Here is a 24,865-nt window from a genome sequence, read left to right on the forward strand (position 1 = left end):
CTTATCTGCGTGAGGAGATCTGGAGATCTGTAGCATGTACTGTCCCTAACAGAAAGGTCCTTATGAGTAAGCAGGTAGTGACAAAGCTATTTAAAACCAACCAAACAAACCCACCACCAAGCATGTATTAACTGAAAGGATACAGCCAAAATACTTAAGGTTTTATGTAACTCATGCTAGATAATAAAGCGTTTCTTAAAACTTACTAAAAGCTGAAATTTTTTGGGAAAAGGGTGGCAGTAATATTAGTGCCTGCAGAAGAGTTTGAGGTATTTGTGGTGTAGCTTTGGGTTGCAGATTCAAGTAAGAGAGAACTGAAAAGCTGAGGGGTCTTCTCCAACTGTGTTAAATAATGTTCTTCATCTCTTCTTACAGGAAGAGTGTTTTCAGTGGGAAGTAAATTATGGACATAAGTAACATTCAGGTCCAAGTCTTTTCAAAATTCAGTGGTTATCCAGGATTATCCACTCAGTTCATAGTAGCTCTTTGACTGAAAGCATTGCATCTTGTAGATAGAAATGCCCCATGTAATCTGCCCTATTCTGAGAAACTGAGGACCTTTTAAAGACCTAAAAGATTAATTTTTCCCTCTGTCACCTGTAAGTAACATTTCACTCTGGCCTCATTTGAGACATAAGAAAACATGACCTTCTGTAATATACAAAGCTTTAAGCACTGTTCAGATGTGCCCTTTGGTGACACTTCTCATGCTCCTGCACATGCAAAGGTCTATAGACCTTTTGCTCTGCAAAAGGAGACTTTGGTATTGCAGCAAATGGAACTTGAAAAATGAGCTCTGTCTGGTTCCATGTGGTGTATATACTGATATTGCCTGAGGCCTGGCACCAAGCACAGTCCATTTCTTTAGCTGAAGTGGCATTCCTGCTTGAAATCCTATATGGTGAGAAACTCAAAACCCAACAAGAAGTTGCTGACCTTCATTAAAAGTATGTCATCATAAATTATGCAATGATACAGTTTTCATTTCAGTCTTAACATGTGGCACCCGAGCAGTTTAGTACTGGAAATGGGTAATTCACCGTTGTTGTGGCCACCCCATAGCTGGTGAAAGTAGATGATGTTGTCTGAGTTGTCCCAGTTCCCTTGTGGAAAAGGAAATTTTCTTTTCACTGTGCTGGGGTCTGATGACTTTCTGTGGCCACAGCAACAGCTGAAGTTCAACTTCAGTAGAGATACTTTGCTGTATTCCTGCAGCAAGAAGAGTGGTTCCAAATAGTATCAAGGGGACAGCTGTTTTGTTTTTTGTTTGTTTTGTTTTGTTGTTTGGGTTTTTTTATTTTATTTTAAGGTGATATCCCAGGTGAGGATAACTGCTAGCAATCAGGTTATCTTGAATTCAAGTAATCTAATAATCCGTGTATTGTCAAGGAGCATGTATTCTGTACTTGAACCTTTTCTGGAAAATAAAGTTAATTGGTATTTTTTTCTTATAAGTTCTTCAAATTAGCTGTCATTTCTCCAACCTGGAATAGCTTTTGACAGTTTTACCCATTAAAATTACGACTTCACCTTCCTTGTGTGGAATCCTGTTCGGAGTCAGAGTTGGAAACTAATTCTTGGCACTGTTTTAAAAACAAAAATTCCAGCCTTCAACAGGACATCAACTTAATTTTTTAATATGGTCCAGCCCTGTAATACTAAATCCAAGACTAGTTAACTGGCCCAATATTCAGGGTAGCCTGTATCACGTGTAATGTAATCGTGCTTCTTCCTGGTTCATGTTTGGAGGGAAAAGTTCGCCTTTTTGTGGTAAGATGGGCTTTTTGTTATGACAGGAGGTGGTTGTCATGAAGCTGTTCAGAGGTTAGGAATGCTGGCAATCATCTGGGGAGACAGGTTAGTGGACTGAGCACAGCTGAGGAGGTCACAGGCATAAAACAACCACTTCTTTTGTTCCACTGCCCTGGTGCTGGCCCAGCCCAAGAAAGCTGGTTCAGAAATGACCTCTGTGTGTTGGGAGGACCATCATAGTTCTCCTGTGACATTACAACTTGATCCTCACAAACTTGCATATTGTGAGAATTACCTCTCTGGTAATTTAAAGGGAAGAAAACACTGTTATCAACAAATATTCCCAGATGAATTACTTGGTAAAGCTTTTGCAAGTTTGCCTTAAAGTAATTAAGTATTAATATACTAACATATAGAGGGAGGGAGATGAGGTACCTGAGTGCTTTCAGGGGACAGATGGCTAATCAGGGCATGTGTTTCGTTTTACCTACACTGTAGTGAACTGTTCTCACTTGCCTCATTTTCCGAGTCTTTAAGGGATGCAGATTGTATTTAAGTTTGGTTTGCCAGTACTGCAGGTGACAGTCTTAAACACATAAACCCCCATGTAATTTCAATTGCCATCTTAAACCGAAATTTTGGGATAAAAGTTCCCTTGGACTTTAAGGTGAAGCGCTACTGTGCTGTGTTTCAAGTGAGGAAGAATTTAGATTCTAAATCTGAATCCCCAAGCTGTTTTCATAGGACTGTCACAGAAATTTATCTGTGACTTGTGAGGGTCAGCAGGGCATGTTGTTGGTGATGAAAGACATCTGTTACGGATCTATACAAGGAAAAGTATTTGTTGTGAACCTTCAGAATCATCCATCAGAACTAGGTGAATGTAGATGGTGATCCTGTTGATGAAAGAAAAGGAATAATGCCTGGCTTTGGCTCTAGGAGTTGGCTTCTGCATTCAAAAGAGCAGACACTGCACTGACTGTTCACCAAGTGGACTTGAGAAGGTGCCCTCTCTACACGGTCACTGTCTTGGCTTCCAGAAACCATTTTGGAACTTCTTGAATTTGGGTGATTTTAAGGACTTCCAGTCCTGTGTCTTACCAGTGTAAATAACACAGTGGGGCCTGTGCAATTGGTACAGCTCTGAATAGTCTGGGAAGAGAGAGAAGAGATGAATGTCAAGTTAAATACAGCAAACCTGTCCAAGGAATATCTTCATTTTACAGACCCTTTTCCTTCAGTGTGACCTTCTAAAGGCCATATGAAGTCCGCACAGTTATTACAGCCAATATAGATACATTATAGGAGAATTTAGAAATAGTCTTTCTGAAGTCTTCAAATGACCTTTTGCAGGCCAAAGTATTGTGTAGATTCACAGAATAAATGAGACTGGAAGGGACCTCTGGAGTCCAGCTAATCTAACACCCTTCTCCAAGAAGGCTCAATTAGATCAGGTTGCTGCTTAGTACATTTTTGAGTGTCCTTTAATTAGTGTAACTTAATGTCACTTAATTGAAGTCTGTCGATAATATGCCTGGAAATCAGACTTGAAAATGAGATCTTGCAAGACATAAAAATGCAATCAGAAGCTTGTTTTTACTAACACCTTTTTCCCCCAACCTTTAGCAGGTAGAGGCATTATATTACTTTCTCAGGTGTTGCTATGCAAGGTTAATTTATTGGAGAAAAAAAATTCTTAGTGACAGCTCTGTAAATGTACTTTTGGATTCTACTGCTTGTCTTCAACAGTAGAATAAACTGAAAGTCTCTTAGTTTATCTGAAAAGTGTTATCATGCTTAAACTCCTGGTGAAATAATTTTTCAGCTAGTGCATGTTTCATGTTTAAAATATGCACAGTATTTTTAATGTGAAATGCCGTGACACAATTTATACACTAACAAATTCATGACTTAGGTGTTTTTAATGCAAAGTACAACATGACCTTCTTATATGGAATAACTTATTTTACTTGGATGATTTGAAAGTGACTCCTTTGCATATGCTCTTGAAATAAGTGCTACAGAGACTAAAATATTTAAACAATTCCTTAAAGTGCAAACCCTAGAAAGGCAGCTTTCCTGTGGATCTTCCTCTAAAGGGCAGGAGTCCATGTGTGAGTCCTTGTCCATTCTGTGATCCTTGGCATATGGGCTAGGCAGCAGAGCAGTTTCTTTCTCCCTGCTTCTCTTTCTGCCAGGTTACTTACTCAGAACCTTTTATCTGGCACTTTCAGCACTTCTGATTGCTGTCCAGTTCAGCTGAAATGAAGTTAAAATACTTCCAAGAGAAAAATGATGTACCAAGAGATGCATATTGACATAAATCCCTAACAAAGGCTAGGCTAAACACATATCCAACTGCTCTCACACTCTGCTTTTATGTTTGTGTCTAAGGCCTGCTATCAGTTAAGGCTGTGTATTGTGTATTAAAATACACCCTGGTTCAGATTTTCAGGTTAGGAACGTGCATACACTCATCGCCCACTGAAGATGTATCTGTAAAATTACAATGCAGCTCTGAAAACGGTCTCTCATATCTAAGATGGTATATCAGACCTGCAGCAAGTAATTGCATTCTGCCCAGCTGAAATAAGAGTTCAGAATCAGAAGTCTTTTTTCCCCAAAACACAGAAGTGTGGGTAGTCATTGTAAACAACTTATTTACTCTGAATGTTGGGCTGATGGACATAACGTGAAACAAGAGTAAGTGGAAGTATTAATTTGATTCTTTTTCCATATTATTAAGAGTGTGCCTTTGTTGAACCAAATTTAAGAGTAAAATGCCCTGTAGATTGAATTATTCTGTTTGATTGATACACTGGTACTGTTTCTCTTTCAGATGAAGTGGACTACAGCAATTTCGGGACCAACACGCTGTCAAGGAAAAAGAAGGCTCTGGTGACACTCCGCAATGACAACCTCCGCCGGCGTCCTCACATTAACATTAGCATGCCTCATGATTTTAGACCAGTATCTTCCATAATCGATGTGGACATTCTTCCTGAAACACACCGGAGAGTGAGGCTGTATCGACATGGGTGTGAGAAACCCTTAGGATTTTACATTCGTGATGGCACCAGCGTAAGGGTTACTCCTCATGGACTGGAAAAAGTACCCGGTATCTTCATCTCTCGTATGGTTCCTGGTGGCTTAGCAGAGAGCACTGGCTTGCTGGCTGTGAACGATGAAGTCCTGGAAGTTAATGGCATTGAAGTAGCAGGAAAGACTCTTGACCAAGTCACAGACATGATGATTGCCAACAGCCATAATCTTATTATCACAGTCAAGCCAGCAAACCAGAGGAACAATATTATTCGGAGCAGTAGGATGTCTGGTAGCTCTGGTCAGTCTACAGACAGCACTGCGAGTCACCACAGCTTGCCTACATCCCACATGCTGCAGAACTTCCACCCTGATGAAATGGAGAGTGATGAAGAGGCTGACATTGTCATTGAGGGTGGTCTGGAGCCACAGCACATTCCTAAACTGCACAGCCTTACTTCCAGTAGCCTCTCTCGGATCAATGGCAGCAGCCTTAGCCACAGACTTCAAAGGGACCTGGTGCTCAACAACAACTCTGGCCGAGAAAGCAATGGCAACCTCCACAAATTACTCAGTTCCTTAAAAACTGATCCCCGACACAGTCTGGTTATCCCCAGAGGAGGTATCGAGGAGGATGGAACAGTCATTACACTTTAGTAGCCATTTCTGCAATTCTCCTTTACAGTCTTAAGTGCCAATTGGGACAATTGACTTGTGCAACATGTTATGCACAAAACAGGGAGCTGATATTCTCATAGACCTCATGGGTGCAGAAAGTTGTTGCTTTCTAGGAAACATGGCATCTGGAGTTAGACATAAAACTGTCATGCACTGCAAAACTTGGTTCATATCCCAGCCTTGAAGTGAGAACACAAACTTGTTTTAGTTGGTATAAATCTAAGCAGTCTTACAGGCTACCCATGGCAGTACTTGGATTTGGATGCATGGGTAGATGTATTTATACGTGCATGTATATGAATTAGATTTTAATAGTAACAGACATGTCTAGTTGAAGTGGAACCTGGTTTTCTTCTAATACCAGCTTAAAGAGAGCGCTTCTTAATAGCCATCCCATCTTCTACTGTTCCCTCAGCCCTTCCACTGGCTTGTTTACACTGTATTTTCAGCCTTATGTCTAATCCAGACGAGCTCTCTATAAAAGTAGCCGTTTCCTATTCTGGTTGTAACAGATGCATCTGGTTCGCTGCAGATACATTTGCCAAAGGACACTATAGATGATGTTACAGAAAGCTCAGCGTTAGCGAGGCCCGCGGAGGCCGCGGCCGTGACTGCCGGGGCAGCGGCGCCACCTGCGGGCCATAGCGGGGAGCGGCCCCGGCGCCGCTCCGGGCTGGTGTGTTCTTTTCCCATATTTATTAGATGATACCTCTTGGGGGTTTTCCCACTCATCTCTGTTTTTTTCAAAATCATTGTTCATGTGAATTTTTAGGGATGCAAGTGAGAAGGCACCAGAAGTGGAAGAGTGTGCTAGGACGGTGCCCCTGTGCCTCAGAGCTGACACAATCCCTTGTACCTTTGGGGCCACCTCAATCCCAAGGTCTTTCCTTACAAAAGAGTGGCTGATGCCGTATGGAGGCGGGGCAGGGTGTGCTGACTGACTCTCAAACCTAACTTAGAATAGTTCTGTTATTTTGGGACTCCTGTAGTAATAAAGCTTAAAGTCTACACAGGATTTCTGGAAACTTAGAACATGGGATGTTTGTGATGGTCAGATGCCTGTACTGGGTGCTGGCTGTTGGGTGCCCGTGACTGTCAGTCAGTACCTGTCTGCTTCTGAAATGCCATGAGTCTGTGAAAGTGGTCTACTCGAAAACACCTTGTCATATCTTGATCAGTGTAAGGAACAAAATATAAATGTTTTACTATGTATTTTTCTACTTTTAGCTTGTGTCATTTGCTCTTTGTTTTTAACTTTGTAGTACATTAAAGCTTTTTTATATGGTGGAATAGACATTTCTTAAATATTGTATGGATATGAAAATTCAGAAGTCTTGGTTGGAGAACTTGCATTGCATTTTGGAATCTGTAATGGCTGGAAAAAGGTTGTGTGGACTAATTCATTGTTGCTAATTTAGAATACCTGTGGAACAACCAGTCTTCTGGTCATTAATATCTTTGGGACATTGAACTTAGTTTATTTCTTTTAGATTTGCTTTAAAAGTTTATTTTAAAATTCTTTCACTTACTCTAATTAAACCTTTTCTAGATATCACAGCAGCTCTAGAGCTGTACTTACTTTTACCAGCACAGTAAGAATAGAACATTGATCCTGTTCGTTTTAAAACTGTGTTTGTACTTTACCAAAGGTTTTCATTTTTAAAAAAAAATCTGATTAAGGGTGCAGTAAAAAAAATGAATAGCTGGATTATGCTTCAGTCAATCTTATCAGGAAAATTTTGTTACACCCTAGTAAGACTACTTTTATGAATAAGTGGATTTGTCTGGCTGAAGTTACTTATTTTACCTTATTTAACTGATGAAAATGTGACCTGTCTGCAATAAAATGTGCACTGTCTTACTTCTAAGCTATATTCTTTTCCTGTGCTCAAGTATTTATGTGGAAGTATCTCCCATCCCTGTGAAAACAAAGTGTCCAGTTTGGGTATCTCTTCAACTGTGTAACTGTTGTAGTTAAGTTTTTGTCTGTACCAGTACACGCTTTGATCCCGCTCCGTGATCTCCGGGATACTGAGGTTTCTTTCCATAGTGGGTTTTTTCCCAGTACTGCTTTTACTAAAGGGTACTGTTACACAGATCTCCATGGGAACCAGGTAGTTTGCTACCCCACTCATAGCAGGGCCTGCTGCAAACCTCAGGGGTTTGGGGGGAGGGGGACGATTCCTCAGGTAAAGCCTCTGACTTAGTGATCCACTGCTGACTGCACACCTGTGCCTGGAGCCTGCTGTCACTGTCCAACAAAGTGTGCAGCACAATCTGTCCAAACTCTCCCACCTCATTCAGTGCAGGAGGAAGGAAGTGTAAGATACATTTCAGCGGCACATGACCAAGGTGAATTACAAACTGAGAGCAGCACATTATTCGTGTGTCGGCTTTAGAGCCAACACTGTGAAGTAACTTCTAAGGCTTGCAAACATGTTGTGCTATGTTTTGGGGTGTGAGGGGTAGGGCACAAAACCAACTTCTGTTTTGAATGCCCCCCAGTGATGCCTGAAGCTGTGTTATACCAATTATCCTCTCACCGTGAGCTCCCTTCCCACCTCTGGCTGTTACCAGAAGAATCTGCACTGGAAACACAGCTGAGCTGCCCGGGCTTCACACACCGGGGCCCCTCTCCCTATGAGACTAAATAGCCGAACGGGGCTTTGAGGATGGGGGCTGAAGGCACGGAGGCGCCAGCCCTCCTTGGAGGGCAAATGCTCCCTAGACGCTGCTGGAGAGGGAGCGGCGCTCCTGTCCCGGCGCTCCCGAGGCGGCGTGGGCAGCTCGGGGGCAGCGGAGCCTGCGCTCCCACCAGCCGGGCGCGCCTCCGCGCCGGACGGGGCGATCCCGGGGCGCGGGCCCGGCTGTGGAAGGCGCTCCGCCCGCCGGGAGGGATCGCGGCTGCGCGGCCCGCCCCGGTCATGTGAGCGGCGGCAGCGAAGGCGCATCCCGTCGGGAGCGGAGCGGGGATGGCGGCGGCCCCTGGAGCGGGAGAGCCCGCTGGGGCCGAGCTGCCCGGAGCCTGCCCCGGCGCGGACAGCGGGAACGTGTCCCAGAGCCACAGCAGCGCCTCCGGCCTCGGGGAGCCCGAGGACGAGCACGCCTCGGAGGCGTCGCTGAGCGCCACCGCCGCCGCCTACTCCGCGTACCTGCTCGCCGACCGCAGCCTCTTCGGCGAGCAGGTGGGCGAGGGGCCGCCCCGGGTCCTACTGGGCATCCCGGGCACCGGGAGCGGCGGCGGGCCGGGAAGGGCAGTCCTGGGAGCGCAGCCCTGTGGAGCTGGACGCGCTCCCGCCGGGGAGCACCGGGACAGCACCAGCCGTGTGTCCGTCAGTGGCGCTCAGCAAAGCCGGGAGAGGGGAAAGCTGCGGGGTTTCTGTGAGACTGGATTTATTCTGGACTATTTCTTTACTGGGTAGTCTTATTTCTGAGAATCTAGTTGGGGTTTGGGGTTTTTTGTTGGTTTTGTATTTTCCAGTATCTTTAAAGGATTTCTGTTTTGCAGATAGAAAGCTTAGACAAGAGTCTAGAAGACTTACTTACTAGAGTGGATGAATTCGTGGGAATGCTGGACATGGTATGTGTAACTTGCATGTGGCTGTTTTTAATCAGGTCTTGGGTTTGTAAGTAAGACACAGAGAGGAAGAAGCCTTTGGTCTAGACACCTTCCAGTATGAAAGTACATTTGATAGATAACTCATGGATTAAAACTACCAAACTTTCATGTCAGAGCAAAATACGCACATAGAGCTTTATAATCAGAATTGTTTAGGTTGGAAAAGATCTATAAATTCGAGGCCAGCAGTTGGCCCGGTACTGCCAAGTCCACCACTGAACCATGTCCCTAAAGCATCACATCTACGCATCTTTTAAATACCTCCAGGGATGGTGGCTACACCACCCACTTCCCTGGGCAGCCTGTCCAGTGCTTGACAACCCTTTCAGTGAAGAATGTTTTCCTAATTGCATATTTACATAGTTGTATATTTGTCCATGCACATACACAGAAACCCATTTTGAATGGTGCAATGACAGATGTTTAAAAGAACAACATGATATTCTACTTCTTTAAAATACATAAAGGTATCCTCTGTGTTCTTTATAATCTAAGTATCTAACCAGAGTTGCCAGTTCTCCAAAGCTAGATTTGTCTTTGGGGGATTCTCTTACCAGAAAGGCAGCTTTGCTTTCACTTTCACATCGGGTTAGATGGGAGAATTGAATGAAAAGTTCCTATAAACTGACACTGGTATACAGGCTGTCTTTTAAAGCATAACACATGTGGTTCTGCACAACAATAAGGTAACTTTATCATAGGTTTTTTTGTTTTAATACCAGAAACCCAAGATTTTGTGGCCTGAGGTTTTTAACAAACCTGAGGAAAAGTACAGCTAGTACTTTAATTTACAGCTAGCAAACTTTAATTCAAAATTTTAGCTTAATGGATATAATTCTTTAGTATGTCTTGGAAAATGTTCCATTTTAGTTCTGAACAGGTTGTAGTGTAGTAGTCTATTTTAATATAAAGCTAAATATTAGCCTATGCAAAATAAATTTAAGTTGCTTGAATTACTTCAAAAGTATGCAGAAAAGCTAATGTATTGTTTTTAATCTGGTATTTCTATACTAATTTTAATCTGGTATTCTTAAACTCTGAATTTTAATTTGTTGATTGGAGTGCAGTTCTAGTTTCCAGAATGAAATACTAACATTTTGTTTTGTTCATTGATTTTTTATAATATTTCTTTGAATTCTCTTTAGATTCGAAGTGATTCCTCTCAAGTTGTCAATGAAAGTATACCTGAAATTTACACAAAAGCTGTAGAAATGAGGCAGATATATAGGAAGATTGACAAACTAGAGGTACGTATTCAATATCTTCTAAATGCGTTCTGTTTCCTGGGGGAAACAGAAGAATCAGTGGTGATCAGGGAAGAATCAGTGGTGTGCCATATTTATGTGTGTGTTCATGCACACATGTGGAGTGGGCTCAGGCCAGTTTTGCTCTCCGTGTCCAGTCTGAGTTCAATACTTCAAGGGTAGTAAAGAGAACACAATTTATTAAGAATTTCTGGAGACCGTGGGTGTTCTAAACATCTTCTAAATATTTTTTTAACATATTTTTAAAATACTATTTTTAAAATGGTATTTTCATTTATTGACTGCTCAAAGCAAGGCAATTTTTATAGTCTTTTGAAATTACTGTCTTCAGAGACAAATAGAATGAGAGATCTATTGATCTCTGATAAAGCTTCAAAATTGTGACACGTATCTTTGGTCTTTCTTTTAGGAGTAGAAAGTTTAGATTCTAAGAAGTCCAGATTAGTTATTTGACAGGTAGATAGACAGACTGATTGTTTATTAGATTTAACCTGTTCTTCAGCCTCCTAAGTATCTCAAGTAACTTTTAGCTATAAAATGAACGTGTAGGTGGCAGAGAAATAGAGCATGATGTTCTTGACTCCTTTTTTAAGTAACAGATCTTTCACCACTGTTGTGCAATACATAATCCTGTTTTATTTTGATTGTGAAAATATCATATTTCTGTTTCATACTAGGCTTTTGTGAAAATGATTGGAAATAGTGTAGCTGGACTGGAAGAACGGGTCATAAAGGCAGAAACAGATCTTGGAGCTTTTCCAAGCACATTCAAGAAAATCTTGCACACCATCAGCATACCATCCTTCCTTAATGTAAGTAAACTTTTGTTACCATGTGACTAGCTTAGCTGCTCTACTTTCTGAAGTGGATTATTAAAATAATAGTAAGTTTGTTACACATGCATCTGAATTTAACTGTAAAACTTTTTTACAAACCTCTCAGGCTTAATTAAAAGAAAAAAAGCCACAAACAAACTTAAAAATCACAATTCCTTACAAGGATTTATGTAATTTTGCAAATCAAAGGTGAGCACACAAAGAAATGACTGTGAAGGGCACAAACAGACACATCATGTACAAACCTTTACACTAAAGCACCCCGATCTCTGATGATACGCAAAACAAGTAGGAAGAGCCTGTACAGGCAACACTATTAAAGGATAGTTAGTTAATTTTTCATCTCATTCCTTCCTTTTTCTTAGTGTTTAAGTTTAGAGTGCTGTCATTTTTTTCTTTTCAAAAAAACCAACACAAAGCTGCTTTTTATAGGCCAGTTACAAAAACAAAGAAGGAGAATATTCAACAGTATTTTCTGGGGTTTTTTTTGCTAAAAACAGTTATCAACTGTGGAAATACAATTTTCAATTAAAAGTTTGATAGTTCTAAGCAAGCACCTTTTTTTAGTGTTGGGTGTGAACACTTTGTCAGCCCAACTGTTTTTTCACAATTAATAAGGTGGAAACTCCTTGGAAGTGTGAACAAGCTGAACCTGGCATGTCCAGTGGTTTCTTAGTTTGAGTACGGATGGCAGTTGAAATTACTCCTTTCTTGCACACAGGCAAATATAGCACCTTGTAAATCAGTGTCATGGGTTGCAGAAAACCCTTGACCTTAGTTTCCCTTCCTTGCAAGGTGGTTTGTCATAGGACAGTACAGGATAGGAAATGATTTCAAAAATCAGAACTTTGATATCAAAGGTGGCTTTTACATTTGGCAGACTTTGTGATACAGAGAACACTAATGCTTACTATTTATAGATCAGATTTTTGTTTATATTTTTTATTTCATCACAACTTGAATGCCAAAACAAACCTAGAGAAAATAATAGTATTGTAAAGTTAATGACATATAATTTAATAAATCAGCAATTTTATATATAACAGGAGACTGTGTACTTATTTCATATGAAGTACAAGGATACAGCTCAACTGAATATTCTACTTTGCTGTTTTGTATGCTTACTAATATCCTCATCTTGGTATTGTAAAGGCATTCCAAACTCCAAGTATGGTAATAATATTTGCCGTGCTTTTAACTTTATTATTGGTGAAGGCTCTAATAAACCTTGATTTCAAGCATTCTACTGAAGGCTATTTATTGAAAGCATACACTCAGTCTGTATTGTGTGCAGCATTATTTACAGACAGCAAGACTGACACAGTAGTCAGTAGTGGTCCTTGTCTCTTTAAATGAACCATTTGGTATAGCAAAACAAAGTACTGTTAATATTTAAAAGAAACATATACACTTTTCCTGAAAAAGAGTGTAACAGCCCTTTTCCAGTCCACTACCAGGTTATTTTTAACAGTATGCCATATGAAGAAGCTCAGCAGGAGCAGTGACCTTCTTGAAAGAAACATTTGCTAGATGTGTTTCCATGTGAAGAATTTTTTTAGTAACTAAATGAGAACACAGGCCCGTGGTTAACTCAGGAAAAGCATCTGAGGAGAACTCAAAGGCTGGAGCAGAAAAGGTAAAGGTATATGGCTTTGAAAGGATGAAGGTTACCATGACTATACCATCAGCTGGATAGTACAGTTTGGCTCCTGCAACACTGGCATATCATACACATTCCAGTACTGTCTGTTTAAGTGCTGGAATGACAAAGGTCAAAGGCTGCATTTCTTTGATAACATTAAGAATATGCCAGACTCATATGAGCTATGATTAAGAATTCACTCAATTTAAGAGATACACCCTAAAAACTATTCTTATTTTGCTTTTTAGCTCTGTAGGCTTTGTTTTAAAATGTTTTTTTAAAAAGGCGAAAAATAAACTTATCTAATTTTCAGAAATCATCTTCCTCACGACAGCAACAGACCCTCTATGAACCTCCAGTCCTCTTCAAGACTGAAGACTATTTTCCGTGTCTTAATGATTATTGATGACTTTTGCTTTGGGATTGATATGAATCAGCCAGAATAGAGACAGCCAAGTGAACAAAAGAAATGCTAACCTCAAAACAGTTGCATTTCTGAGCACTACTGATGGCATATTGCCATTATGGTTCTCATTGTCTTCCTTCAGACAGTATTTTCAGGTAATCTTTGTTTATATTCATTATTGCAAAAAACCTTCTGAGACACCATATAAATTTTCAGGTTATTTTGGGGAGGGAATTTAAGAATACTTTGCCATTAATTTTTTTTAATAGGGAAATAATAGGAAACATTCTTTTATATATAAATCTTTTAACATGTAAGTATCTGTGCTGCTGAAAGTGTAAATATCTATACCACAAGGATGGTTGTTATTTTGGGGTTTTTCCTAATGTACTGATGGAGGTGAAAGAAAATCTATGCATAAAACTGTTTACTCCAAGGTTTCGAGCCTGGTCTGTGCAGTTTGTAAAGAGAAATGCACCGCATTGGGTGCCCTAGTTGCGAGGGGAGGACTTGGAAGATCGTCAAGGATGTGACAAAATGCACGTGATTTAGACCCAATGCACAAAGCAAACATCCTGCTCCCACTGATGATCACAGGGACCCAAGCTTCTAATTAGTGCATCATCATGTTGTTCGATGTGTAACCAGGTGGACATGAGAGAGATGTATCTATAGATACATATAAAACCTGCTGTAAAGTTAAGGCAGGGATGTCCCTGGACTGAACCTCACTCAGGCACCTCACCAGACTTTGCTGTTCCCTCACAGCTCTCCGTGTGGTTACTGGGACTTGCTGATTGCAATTTATATTACCAATAAACTAATAGCTATCTAACCCCTGTGGTGGTCTTGCATTCACCGGACAGTATTGAACCACACTGTTGTTTCTGAGAACCTTTTTCCATACAACTTCATACAATGCATAGTGAGTGTTAATCATAAATTGACACTAGTAATACCCCAAATTAAGATTTTTTAAGGAAACAGTGTGTCTGCTGATTTTATGTTGCAAGCACAGAAAAGGAGATAGATTTGCAGAACAAGGATTATATATTAATAGATAAGGCTTTGAAAACCATGTGTTCTTGTCTTCAAACAGCAGCAGGGACTGGGTTCTAAGAGGTATGATAAAGATGAAAACAAAGATTGTGAAGTCAAAATTAGTAGGCTCCAAAATTAGTTCTGATGTAAAACTTACCAGAATTTTAACATAAAGAGTCTAGAAAAATATATTATATGTAAACATGCAGAAAGAACAGCCATGAATTTGAAAGGTTCCCCTCCCACTACCCATACTCCTCACTGCCATAAATAATTCATTATTCAGATGTTTCACTGCAGCAACAATTACATTTCTAAAAGATGTGGTACCTTTCAGTTTATGCATAAATAATCCTTGAAGGTTTATCCCTCCTCCATGAGATCTAATGAAATTGCATGTCTCTAATTCTGTGTAGCAACATAAGCCTACAAATACTTAGACACATTAACACTGCCATGGAAAAAGAGATAACTTTAGAACAGCTTTCTGATTAAATGAATCAACTGCTCAAATAAAAGCTTTTTTCTCTGCTAAGTGGAGCCAAAATGCAGTTGCTTTTAAACAAATTATATTTTAAATATTAAAATAATAAAAATTTCAGCAAGTTTATACAGCCAAGTATTTGCCACACTATACTGCTTATATTAATGACAGAAAAACATCTGTGTATTCTGAAGTGGGAGTTTATGTTAAACAGTTGTATGGGGAAAAAAAGGGCCATATCTTCAAAGCATGCCACTAACAAAAGTCTTGCAGTTCTTGTAATTAGTATAGTTCTATGTTAGAAATGGTCCAAAATATTTTTATTATTGAAAATAATGCACAGTACGTAGAAGATTTATTAAGAAAATGCTATAAAAGTACAGACAATTAGTTAATTATATCTTTTCAAAATATGTGATACAGAATATCAAGGTCACAGTTCATCTGTTCATAGCCTAGAAAAGTTGTAAAATTAAGGCATTCTCATAATACTGACAAAATGTGCACATGCTAAGTTTGTGCCACCTTGGCTGTCTCCTTATTCATGATCAGTCTCACCAAGCAGGAAGAGCACAAAAAAATCCCAAGTGTTCACACTCTGTAAGGAAAGACTGAGTATTTCTTTATTCTATCTGCTAATGTTACCTTATATTAGTGTAAAACCAGTCATAACTATATTATGAATTAGGCTCAATATTTACCGTTTCTGCCAGCTGTAATTAAAATCTGAATCTCAAAATCCACTGATACCAATGTTCATAGACCCAGAAATCCATAATTGTATCTTTCATTCCACAGTGTTTGTTCTCTTGCTTGGGTTAGATACAAGCCAGTAACTACAGGGCTTCGTTACCTGTTCTTAACATGAAGAGCTCTTCAGGTAGAATTGATGTAAAGCAAGACATGATTACTGTGTGAGCTGCTAAAGGTTGGTTATCAAGCATATGAGATGAGCTAAAGTTTAATATCAAATTATCAGCACAAACCTTACTTTTTTTCTATGACATGAAGCAAACATGTTAAAGCAGTCCTAGCAGACGTAATGCTAAAAGTTTTTATATTCTTAGTTACATACATTTAAGGCTAACGTTAATTAGCACTAACCTAATGCTAATTTAAACTAATTTTGCAGCTTTCTAAAAGATGCCTGTTTACTGTACAATGTGTGTAAATACGCAACAAAAGCTCCATTCACAACCTATGCAGGTTGGACTGAATGTTAGAGGTCTACATTTTTTGTAGCTCCTGGACAAAAGTCAATGGGATCTGTCTTATATAAATATTTATTTACATGATACAGTATGTCTGAAGTAGGCACATAAAGACTGATGTTTGTATTTAATTATTTCTGGACCGACATGTTTTGTTCCACTCAAGCAGTGCTACTGCAACTGCAATAAAGCCCAAAGAAATTACAGATGGGTGCACGTTATTGAAATTAAAAGAAACAGATTTGATTATTTATCTGAGCTAAAAGTATAATAAATTGTTTAAAGATGTGCCTAGGTTACATCGACATCAAAACCCGTGGCATTTCATTACTTCTGCTAACAATAACCATCATAGTTTTACCTACAATACTAAGAAATCAGTAGTAGCAAACTTCATTTGAACTCTTGTCCTGAGCTGCAACTGTTTCCAGATACTAAGCTCTTAAGCTGTAGAGAGTGATCCTGAGTGAAAGACCTTCCAGAATGAGAAAGAAGAACAAGATAACTTGTGTCTTCATCTATGAAAAGAACTTTACATTTGAAGTTGGTAAATATTTTCAGGCTCCCTTACCAAAAAACAAAACAAGAGTTTTTAAGTGATGGCATTTTAGAACTCCCTCAGTTTTCAAAGAAAAGCGAAGAAATCTAGTCTTGAACCAGCTACCAAGAAGATCCCATGTAAACAGACAGAAGCCCTGTGTTGAAAAGTCAAAATCCCTGTCAGATATAGCTATGGTCACAGTGGACCATAATGGGGGTGGGTAATCTTTCTAGCCACTGCAGCTAAATCCTTCAGGGATGTGGGGTTTTCTACTGCTGGGATTCACATCCCTGTAGGAGCTAAGCTGCTGTGGCAGACTGTGCTGCAGTGGCAGAGCAGAGGCTTTGTCCAGTTAGCTGCTTTTGTTGATTCTACTTTAAGCCAATGGGTGGTAGTACAGCCTAAAGGTGATAGTACAGACTTCAGCTTCAGCTGATCTTTGAGTTTTCTTTTCCCTCCTGCTTGGAGTTACCTACTCACAAACTCTTTCAATGCTGGTCATTTTTGTGATTTTGCAAAACAGTGTAGTATGGCAATGGTACATGTTGATCAGTGTCTTAAAAGTGCTAAGGAACAAGCAAAGCAGAAAAAAGGGGAACAGAAGGTACTGCTCATGGGCAGTGGAGAACAATGCTGGGGAGACAGAATGCAGTCACCTGAACACAGAGTGTGAAAAAGAAGAATTGAAATAATGTCTTGGGAATTATAGCAGACAAAAAGATATGGTAGAAAAACTGAAATATCCTGTCTAAAATCCACATGGAAGACTCAAAATTATGTTTAATTTTTGTCAGCTTTAATATTAGCTGGGCAGTTAAATGCCTCCCTGACATCGATCCTGTCAGATCTCGGAAGCTAAGCAGGGTCAGCCTCGGATTAGTACTTGGATGGGAGACCTCCTGGGAAATGCCGGGTGCTGTAGGTTCTAGTCCTGAGGACTTCACTGGCACTGTCCAAGCTCGCTCGGCCGTGGCAGATGGACCGCAGGACTTAAACGGTGGGGCCAGTTCTGCGCACGCTGAGCCTCACCTAAAATCCACTGCGCAGGCTGGAAGGGCACACCCACGTGGGGACAGCCCTTCCCAAATCTTCGTTCGCGAAGTTTGGCCATACATACATACATACATACATACAATATTAGCTATACATTATTTGATGGATTATTAATGTAATAAAAAAGACATTAAAATTGCATAAACAGTTATATGTTTTCGGTCAAATTGCTATCTATACAGGATCTTGAATAGTGTTTTAAAAAGGTATATTGAAAATACAGGTATCTAAATATGCTGACTGAGCTAAAAGAAGGAACAGAATGCTAGTAAGGATTGCATTAGAGGGTTCTGAGTGAAAAGACAAAGGGACAGAATTCATGGTGGGGAAAAAGCACGCACTGAGGAAAGAAGGATAAGTATCCAGTTTGATTTATCATCTCCCCCTGTTCAGAAGCTGTTAGTTTCTTGAGAATAGCTTAATACTTACAATATTAAAAATAAATTAATTGCCAGTCTGTTCCTTACAGGTGATACCATCAGAAATTTCTTTACAAACAAGAGGTCTAGAAAGCAACCTCTAATAAAATGCAAAAGCAGAAATTCCCACAATCCTAGGACTTTAAAACTGAGGGCTGGCACTAAATATGACAGGACCTCCTGAAATGTTTCTCTGGTTGTGAGGAATCTAAAAGGCTTGCAGAGAACTGCAGAATGGCAGAAAAAGCTGGTTCCAATTGATTCATATAAAAAAAAAAGAAAAAAATTTAAAAAAAGGAATGGTAAAAGCCTGATGCACAAAGAGAAGAGGCAGAAAATAGCATAGCCAGGAGATAAGTCAGGGCACGTGCTAAGGTGTAAACTTGCAGTGACAGAGCTGTGAGCAGCGTGAACAGATGAGGGCAAGATCCCTGACCTGGAAGGTATGAATGAAGATCCACAACAGACATGACATGCTTTTTCAGTTTGTTTTTTTTTTTTTTTGCTCCAGGGTGCACTACTGCCAAGTACAGTTTTAGGAAAGGCTTTAACTGTGCTAAAACTGTGGACCAGTTCTAGTGTATGTGCATCTGGACCAGGTTGCTGTTATTGCTTCTTTTTACTTCCTCCTTTACAAAAGCAGTAGGACTTGCAGGTAGAGTTAGCCAGACCATTGGACTGTTCTGACTAAAAATCAGTCTTGCCAAGCCAAACAGTCCAGCTCCAGCATTGATGTCCTGGCACAAGGGTGAGGGGTGACACTCCTCTCCTCCCAGCCATGCCCCTGAGGGGGCAAGCAAAGCACTTTCCCTGGCAGTGTCTCCTCTTGTACCGCCTGGGAGATGCCTACTATGGAATTAGCATCTGTTTCTCTTACGTTTCTTCGATTAGCCCTTTCCTCTACAGGGATGGCTTTGCAATTAGATTGGAGGAAAAGAAGAATACAAAAAAATTAGGCATTGGGAATAGGCTTTTGCTTGTCATTACAGAGATGTCTGTGTGGTTCCTCAGATGCTTGCTTCCAGCATTGTTTTATCAACTCAAGTACAGTGGTTCAAGTGCTCGTGATAAGCAGTGCCCTTATTCATGGTGTCAGAGGTTGCCGGGAATTTTTTTGAAGTGCCTGTAGCATGTAAAATCCAGTATATTATTAAGGGAAAAAATATTTGAAGGGAAAAATACTAAACAATATAATTGAACAAAAACTGTGTTTTCTTTCTGGATTTACTAGCTTGACTTTTCCTAGATTCAATTACATTTCTGTAGTCAAAAGAAGGAAAACACAAAGCAGTAATGCCAGAGAAATCTTGCCTAAAGAAAAATAACTATGATGTTGTTAGCTAACAAGGTAGATGAGCAGTGCTGTTGCAAACTCATTGCCTGTACCAGTGAGCTAAGTTAAGGTTCTGCCAAGTGAGTTGGATGAAATGATGAGGACACAGAATCAACAACAGAGAGAGGTCAGCAAAAGCAGGGTTATATGAGATACCAGTGTCTATCTCAGATAGCATTCTGGCTCTCATTAGCTTGCACCATGGAACTGCCTCTGGGTGTAGAATGGGTTCTTTTGGGATTGGATGTAGCCAGAGACTTCCTCATGAGTTTAGCTGACATGCTACAACTGCTGTTGGGTATTCATTCCGTGCTGCTGCCCAAGCACTAGACTTAGGTCAAGATGAAGCTCAATGAAACATTTAGCTTGAACATCAGGTTCCCCCTTACAAATCTGCCTGAACTACTGTGCTGAACTACTTGCTAGGACAGGCATAGCCCCAGGGTGATAAACAGCACTCTGCAGGGAGTACAAAGAGTGAACCAAAGCTGTGTGATGAATGCAGATGTGATAGTGCTGGAATTTGTATCTGAGGACTTGAATGGGTCACATATATGGGTATTGCGGAAACTGTGAAATGCCTGATGTAAATGTCAGGTAGGAAAGCTGCTGGAGATGATGAGGGAGTGACGTGGAAAGATAGACTTAGACTTTCTAACTGCAGTGAGTTCAGTTCAGGACCACAGAGACAATTAAGGGACCAGAACATTTCCTATGAGAGACATCTGAGAGAACTAGGACTGTTCAGCCTGGAGGAGAGAAGACTTGGGGGCAATCTCATCAGCATGTATAAATACCTGAGAGGAAGGGAGGGCATGGAGGAGACGGAGACAGGCACTTCTCAGCAGTAGGACAAGAGGCAATGTGCACAAAAATAAAGTCTCCTTGCCAAAGCACCTTCTTTGTTGCATCCCACATCCATATTTTTGAACCATGTTCCCACAAGCTTCTTTTAATATCCTCTAATTCTTTTATTGGAGGACACAATCAACAGTCACATGAGCCATCTGTGTTGCTCATCCTCTTGCAGTAATGGCTGTAATTTCCTTTTCAATGATCTCTTCACTTGGCTGAGGAATCACAGAATGGCCTGGGTTTGAAGTAACTGGATTTGAAGATCGTCTAGGTCCAGCCCCTCCCCATGGGCAGGGATCTTCCCTCTAGTACAGGTTGCTTAGAGCCCTGTTGCTTTGTGTATGAAGCTTCTATGACCTTGTTGCCTTTCTCTGATCTTTTAGCACTTCTGCTGTATTCTATTTGAGGTCAGAAAACTGGGTCTAACCACATAATTTAATGCACAAGCAAATCAGAAATTTAAACAGTACCACTGTCTTCTTGTCTCTTTTCTAGTTGTTCTTCCCCAATATCAGATATTTTTTCTTGTCTTCTGAATATTTAAACTGCTGATATCCAGGACCTACCAGACGTGGGTGATCTCGTACATGAGTAACTGCACAAATTTAATTCCTGACTCATAAAGTTGTTCATATACAGGGATATTTTAATGTTATGGCTAAATATGTGGCTGTTAAGGAGGAGGTGCTTCCAGTTAGTAGGATGAGGTTTTGTTAAAACAAAGGTTACTGCCTATGTGGATGTGATATATAAAGTAGTAGATTCTGTGCACAGAAGGCAAAACACAGATGCTGTGGGAGTCAGTGTGTTTATGTGTGAATATGCCACTACTGGAGGTTAGCAGCTGGCCTAGTTGAGTATTTATGGTCACCTGGGCTGTTGTTTAACTTTTTTATCATAGCTACAGAGCAGTGGTACTGGAAAGATGATGTTTAAACTCAATTTGAGGTACTGTGCTGAAGCAGAAAGCCCATAAAGTATCCTAACAGCATGCTTCCAATAATCCTCAGCCCACTGCAGCCTTGGAGGAGAGAGGTAACACATTGAGGAACCAAGAGAACTCTCTTCTTTCCAATGCTCCAAGTCCTTTTTGTGTCAGAAGTCCTTCCAGGGTACCCTCTCCTCCCTCTCTTTCCCTTATCTCCTCTGTACCCAGAGGCTGAGCTTGCTCTTACTTTATGGCAGGGATGCAGGGGAAGCACTCTGAGCACCTACACGGGTGGGATGTGACATTTCTTATGGAGACTCCTACTTCAAGCTAGTTGAGAGCAGCCATGCAGCCATGCTGAGGGTTTTCCTCTGATTCCATTCTGAAGTTATAACCCCAGTAGTCTGACCCATGTTGAGGAACATCTTAAGTCTGAAGTGGGCATTTCATTGACTTGTTCAGGTGAGATCTGAGTCCTTTTACTCTCAGACATTTATATGAGCCTGAAGAATGTCAGCTGGGGAGGATGCTGTGCATCTTGAGAGAAAGGCAGTGCCTGTGCCACTCTCCTTTGGACAACAGTATTCCCACATTTTGTCCCCCAAACTGTTACTGGAATCCAGCCCTTAGGACTGTTGTTTGTTCCAACCCCTCCACCCGCTCTCTTCCCATGGCAGTGGGTTGGAACTGGATGATCTTTAAGGTCCCTTCCAACACAAACCATTCTGTGATTTGATGAGGATGATTTATCACATGCTACTTTTATCTTGCAATGTGTAGGAAGAAGTTGAAGTCAATGACTATTCTGAAGTTACAATCTCCTGTTTTCTCTGTTGTAAGGGTTTTGTGGATGTGGCCAGCTGATAACAGCACAGTGCTGAGAAAAGAGGTATAGCCTTGCTTTTGTACTCTTGCTCTTTTCAGCTCAGTTCTTTTCATGGCCTTCAGCACTTGGTCAAACTAGAAGGCAGTATGCTTCCCTGCAAGAAAAAATAACATCTCCAGCTGTGTTAAAGTTGAGTTTTTGTGATCTGCTACACACCTGGATTACTTCACAGGTCAAATGGCAATACCAATTTGGGTCCCACAAGCAACGCCTGGCAAAACTGGAACAGGAGGAATATTGTCAAATATTCTACCATCCTTTTCTACCCCATTTTCCTTTTACAGTTTTAAAAATGTGTGGTTTTCTAGTTGACTGTTAGAGCTTTGTGCATAATTTTACGGTTCACTTGTGGTTCTTGTCACTGTGTATGATGTCATTTATGTGTGATGTATATATAGTCATACAATGGGTTACTTAAGAGTGTCTGGGGAAAACAGATTTGTTCCATTTAGAATTGCTCACAAACTTTTTGTTTGCTTCGTTTGACTTGTGGAGAAACTGCTTAGAGTTGTGTTTAGAAGAAGGCTGGGAGGCACACACACCTCCTTGGCTGGACTTACATGTGATAGTGTTGTTACAGGTCTGTCCTAGTCTGTGCAGACACCTAATTGCACCTGATAGATACCAGCTGATGGAATGAATTAATGATTCAAAACATTAATGATCACAGGCATTTGCATCAGCTGGACCCATCAGAGCATGCACATGTGAAAAGGTTCATCTCAGGCCTTCTTAAATGTGTCTGAACCTGTCTGCAGCTACCTGGGTATATGAATAGGCAGGAGCTGGCTGGCTGTTATTTCACCACTTGCACTGCTGCTGGAACAGAAATCTGCAGGTTGAACTCCATGATGCTGCTGGGGCCCTCACATTACTCATGTTGCTGCAGAGCCCTGCTCAGACGGGTTCCCTTGCCAGATGGAGGGGAGTACTCAGCTGTGCACACGCAGACCTCTGGGAAGACAACAGGTGACCTGGGATCTGCCCATCAAAAAGACATCTGTTTAGTCCTGAGTTTCCACGGATGTAGCCATATATGGCTGGCTAGTGGAAGGTCCTGAAGAAATATTGAAGCCTATCAGCATGTGACTGTGAAGACTAAGCTCTGTGAGAAGGCAGGCAGCAGCAGCAGCACAATTCCAGCGGGGACCAGAAATCCACACTGCCACTTCCATCCCAGTGAGGGGCATGTGGGCAACCTGTGGGGCAGAGCAGGAGTGCCTATGGCTACCCAGGGCCAGTCACAGTGCGAACAGCAGGTCACACAAGGCAGGCTGGGGTACAGGGAAGAGAAACTGAGGTGCAGGAAGCTTCCTTAAGAGACACTGGAAGGGTGTGGGTTTACATCTGATGGCACCAAAGGAGGTTATGAGACAGTGTGAATTAGGGGTCAGGCACATCAAGGTAAAAAGAAGCAGCTGATGCAGGTGGATAAAATGGATTTGCTTTGTTGGGAGAAAAGGGAAGATAGAGTAGAAGGAGGAATGTTTTGTTATCTGAATGCCACATCGCCAGTTTGACACCAAGATTTTAGCCACAGATTTTCAGGATGCAGATGAAATGGCTCTATTGCAGCTGAATTATCACCATCTGATTGTAATGATTCAAGCACTTCCTTTCAAATTACATTTTTCCTTCTCATGCGCTCCCTAACCTATTTCCGGAAAGAATATTTATTACACCAGTCTTTACTAGTTAAATGTTACTTTTTCTAGACAGGAGTTTTTGTTCTGCTGGAAGATGAAACAATTAAAAATTAGTTAGTCCATGTTGTACTTTTTTTGCATCTTCTCCAGAAGTAGGTGTTGCCATAGGAGGCAGAATGCTGGACTCATCTGACTGTGCAGGGCATTTCTGTTTCTGTAAGATAGTTTCCAGTGCCCACCATTGGGTAATACCAATGTTATCTTAGTAATTTCTCTGTGTAAAGGAATCACGCAGTAATTAAACAAACATGCATTTGGAGGTGCTTTGATATATCATAAAGCAAATGGAAAATATCCTGTTTGTTTCCACTCAGATCGGTTTGATGCTCCCTAAAACTGGTAAAAGGATATTAATAATTTACAGTTTGCAAATGTCACCAGCAGTGGCTTTTTTATTTAATCACTTTCATTACTTTCAAAGGCTTGTTTGCACTCGTAATTATTAGTGTACATACCCCCTCCTAATCTCCATCTGATAAGATCAGTAATATTGTTTAGTGTGGAAATTTCAGCAGGTGATGTTAAAATGCCAAAAAAGCCCAACTCCCTCCTTCCTCTTTGCTTGTGTGTGTCTCAGCTTACACTGCTTTGCTGTCTTTGATGAGTCATTGCATTTACTTTGTACTGACACTTGTATATTTCAGGCCTGAGCAGTGATTTTGATTTCCTTGTTTTCTGACCAGTGAAAGCATCATTTTTTTTCCTTTTAGGTAACACTGGATTTTTGTCAAATCAGAGAAACACTCTTTCCCAAGTTACAATTACACAGGATGTTGTGAAAATGGCAAGCTGGTGTATCTGGCCACTTTTGAAGATGCTTGATGCTGTTTCCTAGTAGCAGTCCAGGTCCCGATATTGCTTTATAATTCAACTGAATATTATAAAGAGCTAAAACACAAACAGTATAAAATATAACAATCAACTCTGAGAATATAAATGAGCATTTCAAATACCAGAGACTCCCAACTATGCAAATATAAATTTCTTTCTTCTCCTTATCATGGCCATAGGGTGGCAGTGGCTATTGCTGGGCATTGATGTATATCTTAGGAGTAGTACATCCCAGTGTTTCAAATTTAGCAGAGCATTTTCAGAGACTGGGGTTCACAGACTAGCCCATAGCTTGTTCACTCCTGCAAGTAAATAAAACAACAGCTTTTACCTTCAT

General features: G+C 40.7%; 2 protein-coding genes across 3 annotated transcripts in view; both read left to right on the plus strand.

Annotated features, from left to right (window-relative positions):
- The window catches only part of PARD6G (par-6 family cell polarity regulator gamma), a 65,626-nt gene extending 58,293 nt beyond the window's left edge, over window positions 1–7,333 (plus strand). For both annotated transcript variants that reach the window (XM_071554955.1, XM_071554956.1), the window contains exon 3: window positions 4,592–7,333. In XM_071554955.1, the coding sequence (XP_071411056.1) occupies window positions 4,592–5,451 (860 nt within the window). In that variant the 3' untranslated portion in view covers window positions 5,452–7,333. The remainder of the gene's footprint in view (window positions 1–4,591) is intronic.
- A 1,059-nt stretch (window positions 7,334–8,392) lies between these two features.
- Window positions 8,393–13,681, plus strand: BLOC1S4 (biogenesis of lysosomal organelles complex 1 subunit 4). Its single transcript, XM_071553147.1, has 5 exons — window positions 8,393–8,657; window positions 8,981–9,052; window positions 10,237–10,338; window positions 11,034–11,168; window positions 13,148–13,681. The coding sequence occupies exons 1-5, from the start codon at window positions 8,445–8,447 to the stop codon at window positions 13,238–13,240; spliced, it is 615 nt and encodes a 204-aa protein (XP_071409248.1). The 5' UTR covers window positions 8,393–8,444; the 3' UTR covers window positions 13,241–13,681.
- Window positions 13,682–24,865: the final 11,184 nt, after the last annotated feature.

This window comes from Pithys albifrons, chromosome 4 (assembly GCF_047495875.1).
Source record: "Pithys albifrons albifrons isolate INPA30051 chromosome 4, PitAlb_v1, whole genome shotgun sequence".
Taxonomy (NCBI): Eukaryota; Metazoa; Chordata; class Aves; order Passeriformes; family Thamnophilidae; genus Pithys; species Pithys albifrons.

Excerpts from the sequence above, each read along its gene's own strand:
- BLOC1S4 (XM_071553147.1), top strand. The coding sequence starts at position 8,445 with ATGGCGGCGGCCCCTGGAGCGGGAGAGCCCGCTGGGGCCGAGCTGCCC. Across the intron at positions 10,339-11,033 it reads GGAAGATTGACAAACTAGAG|GCTTTTGTGAAAATGATTGG; the intron begins GTACGTATTCAA and ends GTTTCATACTAG. Across the intron at positions 11,169-13,147 it reads GCATACCATCCTTCCTTAAT|AAATCATCTTCCTCACGACA; the intron begins GTAAGTAAACTT and ends TCTAATTTTCAG.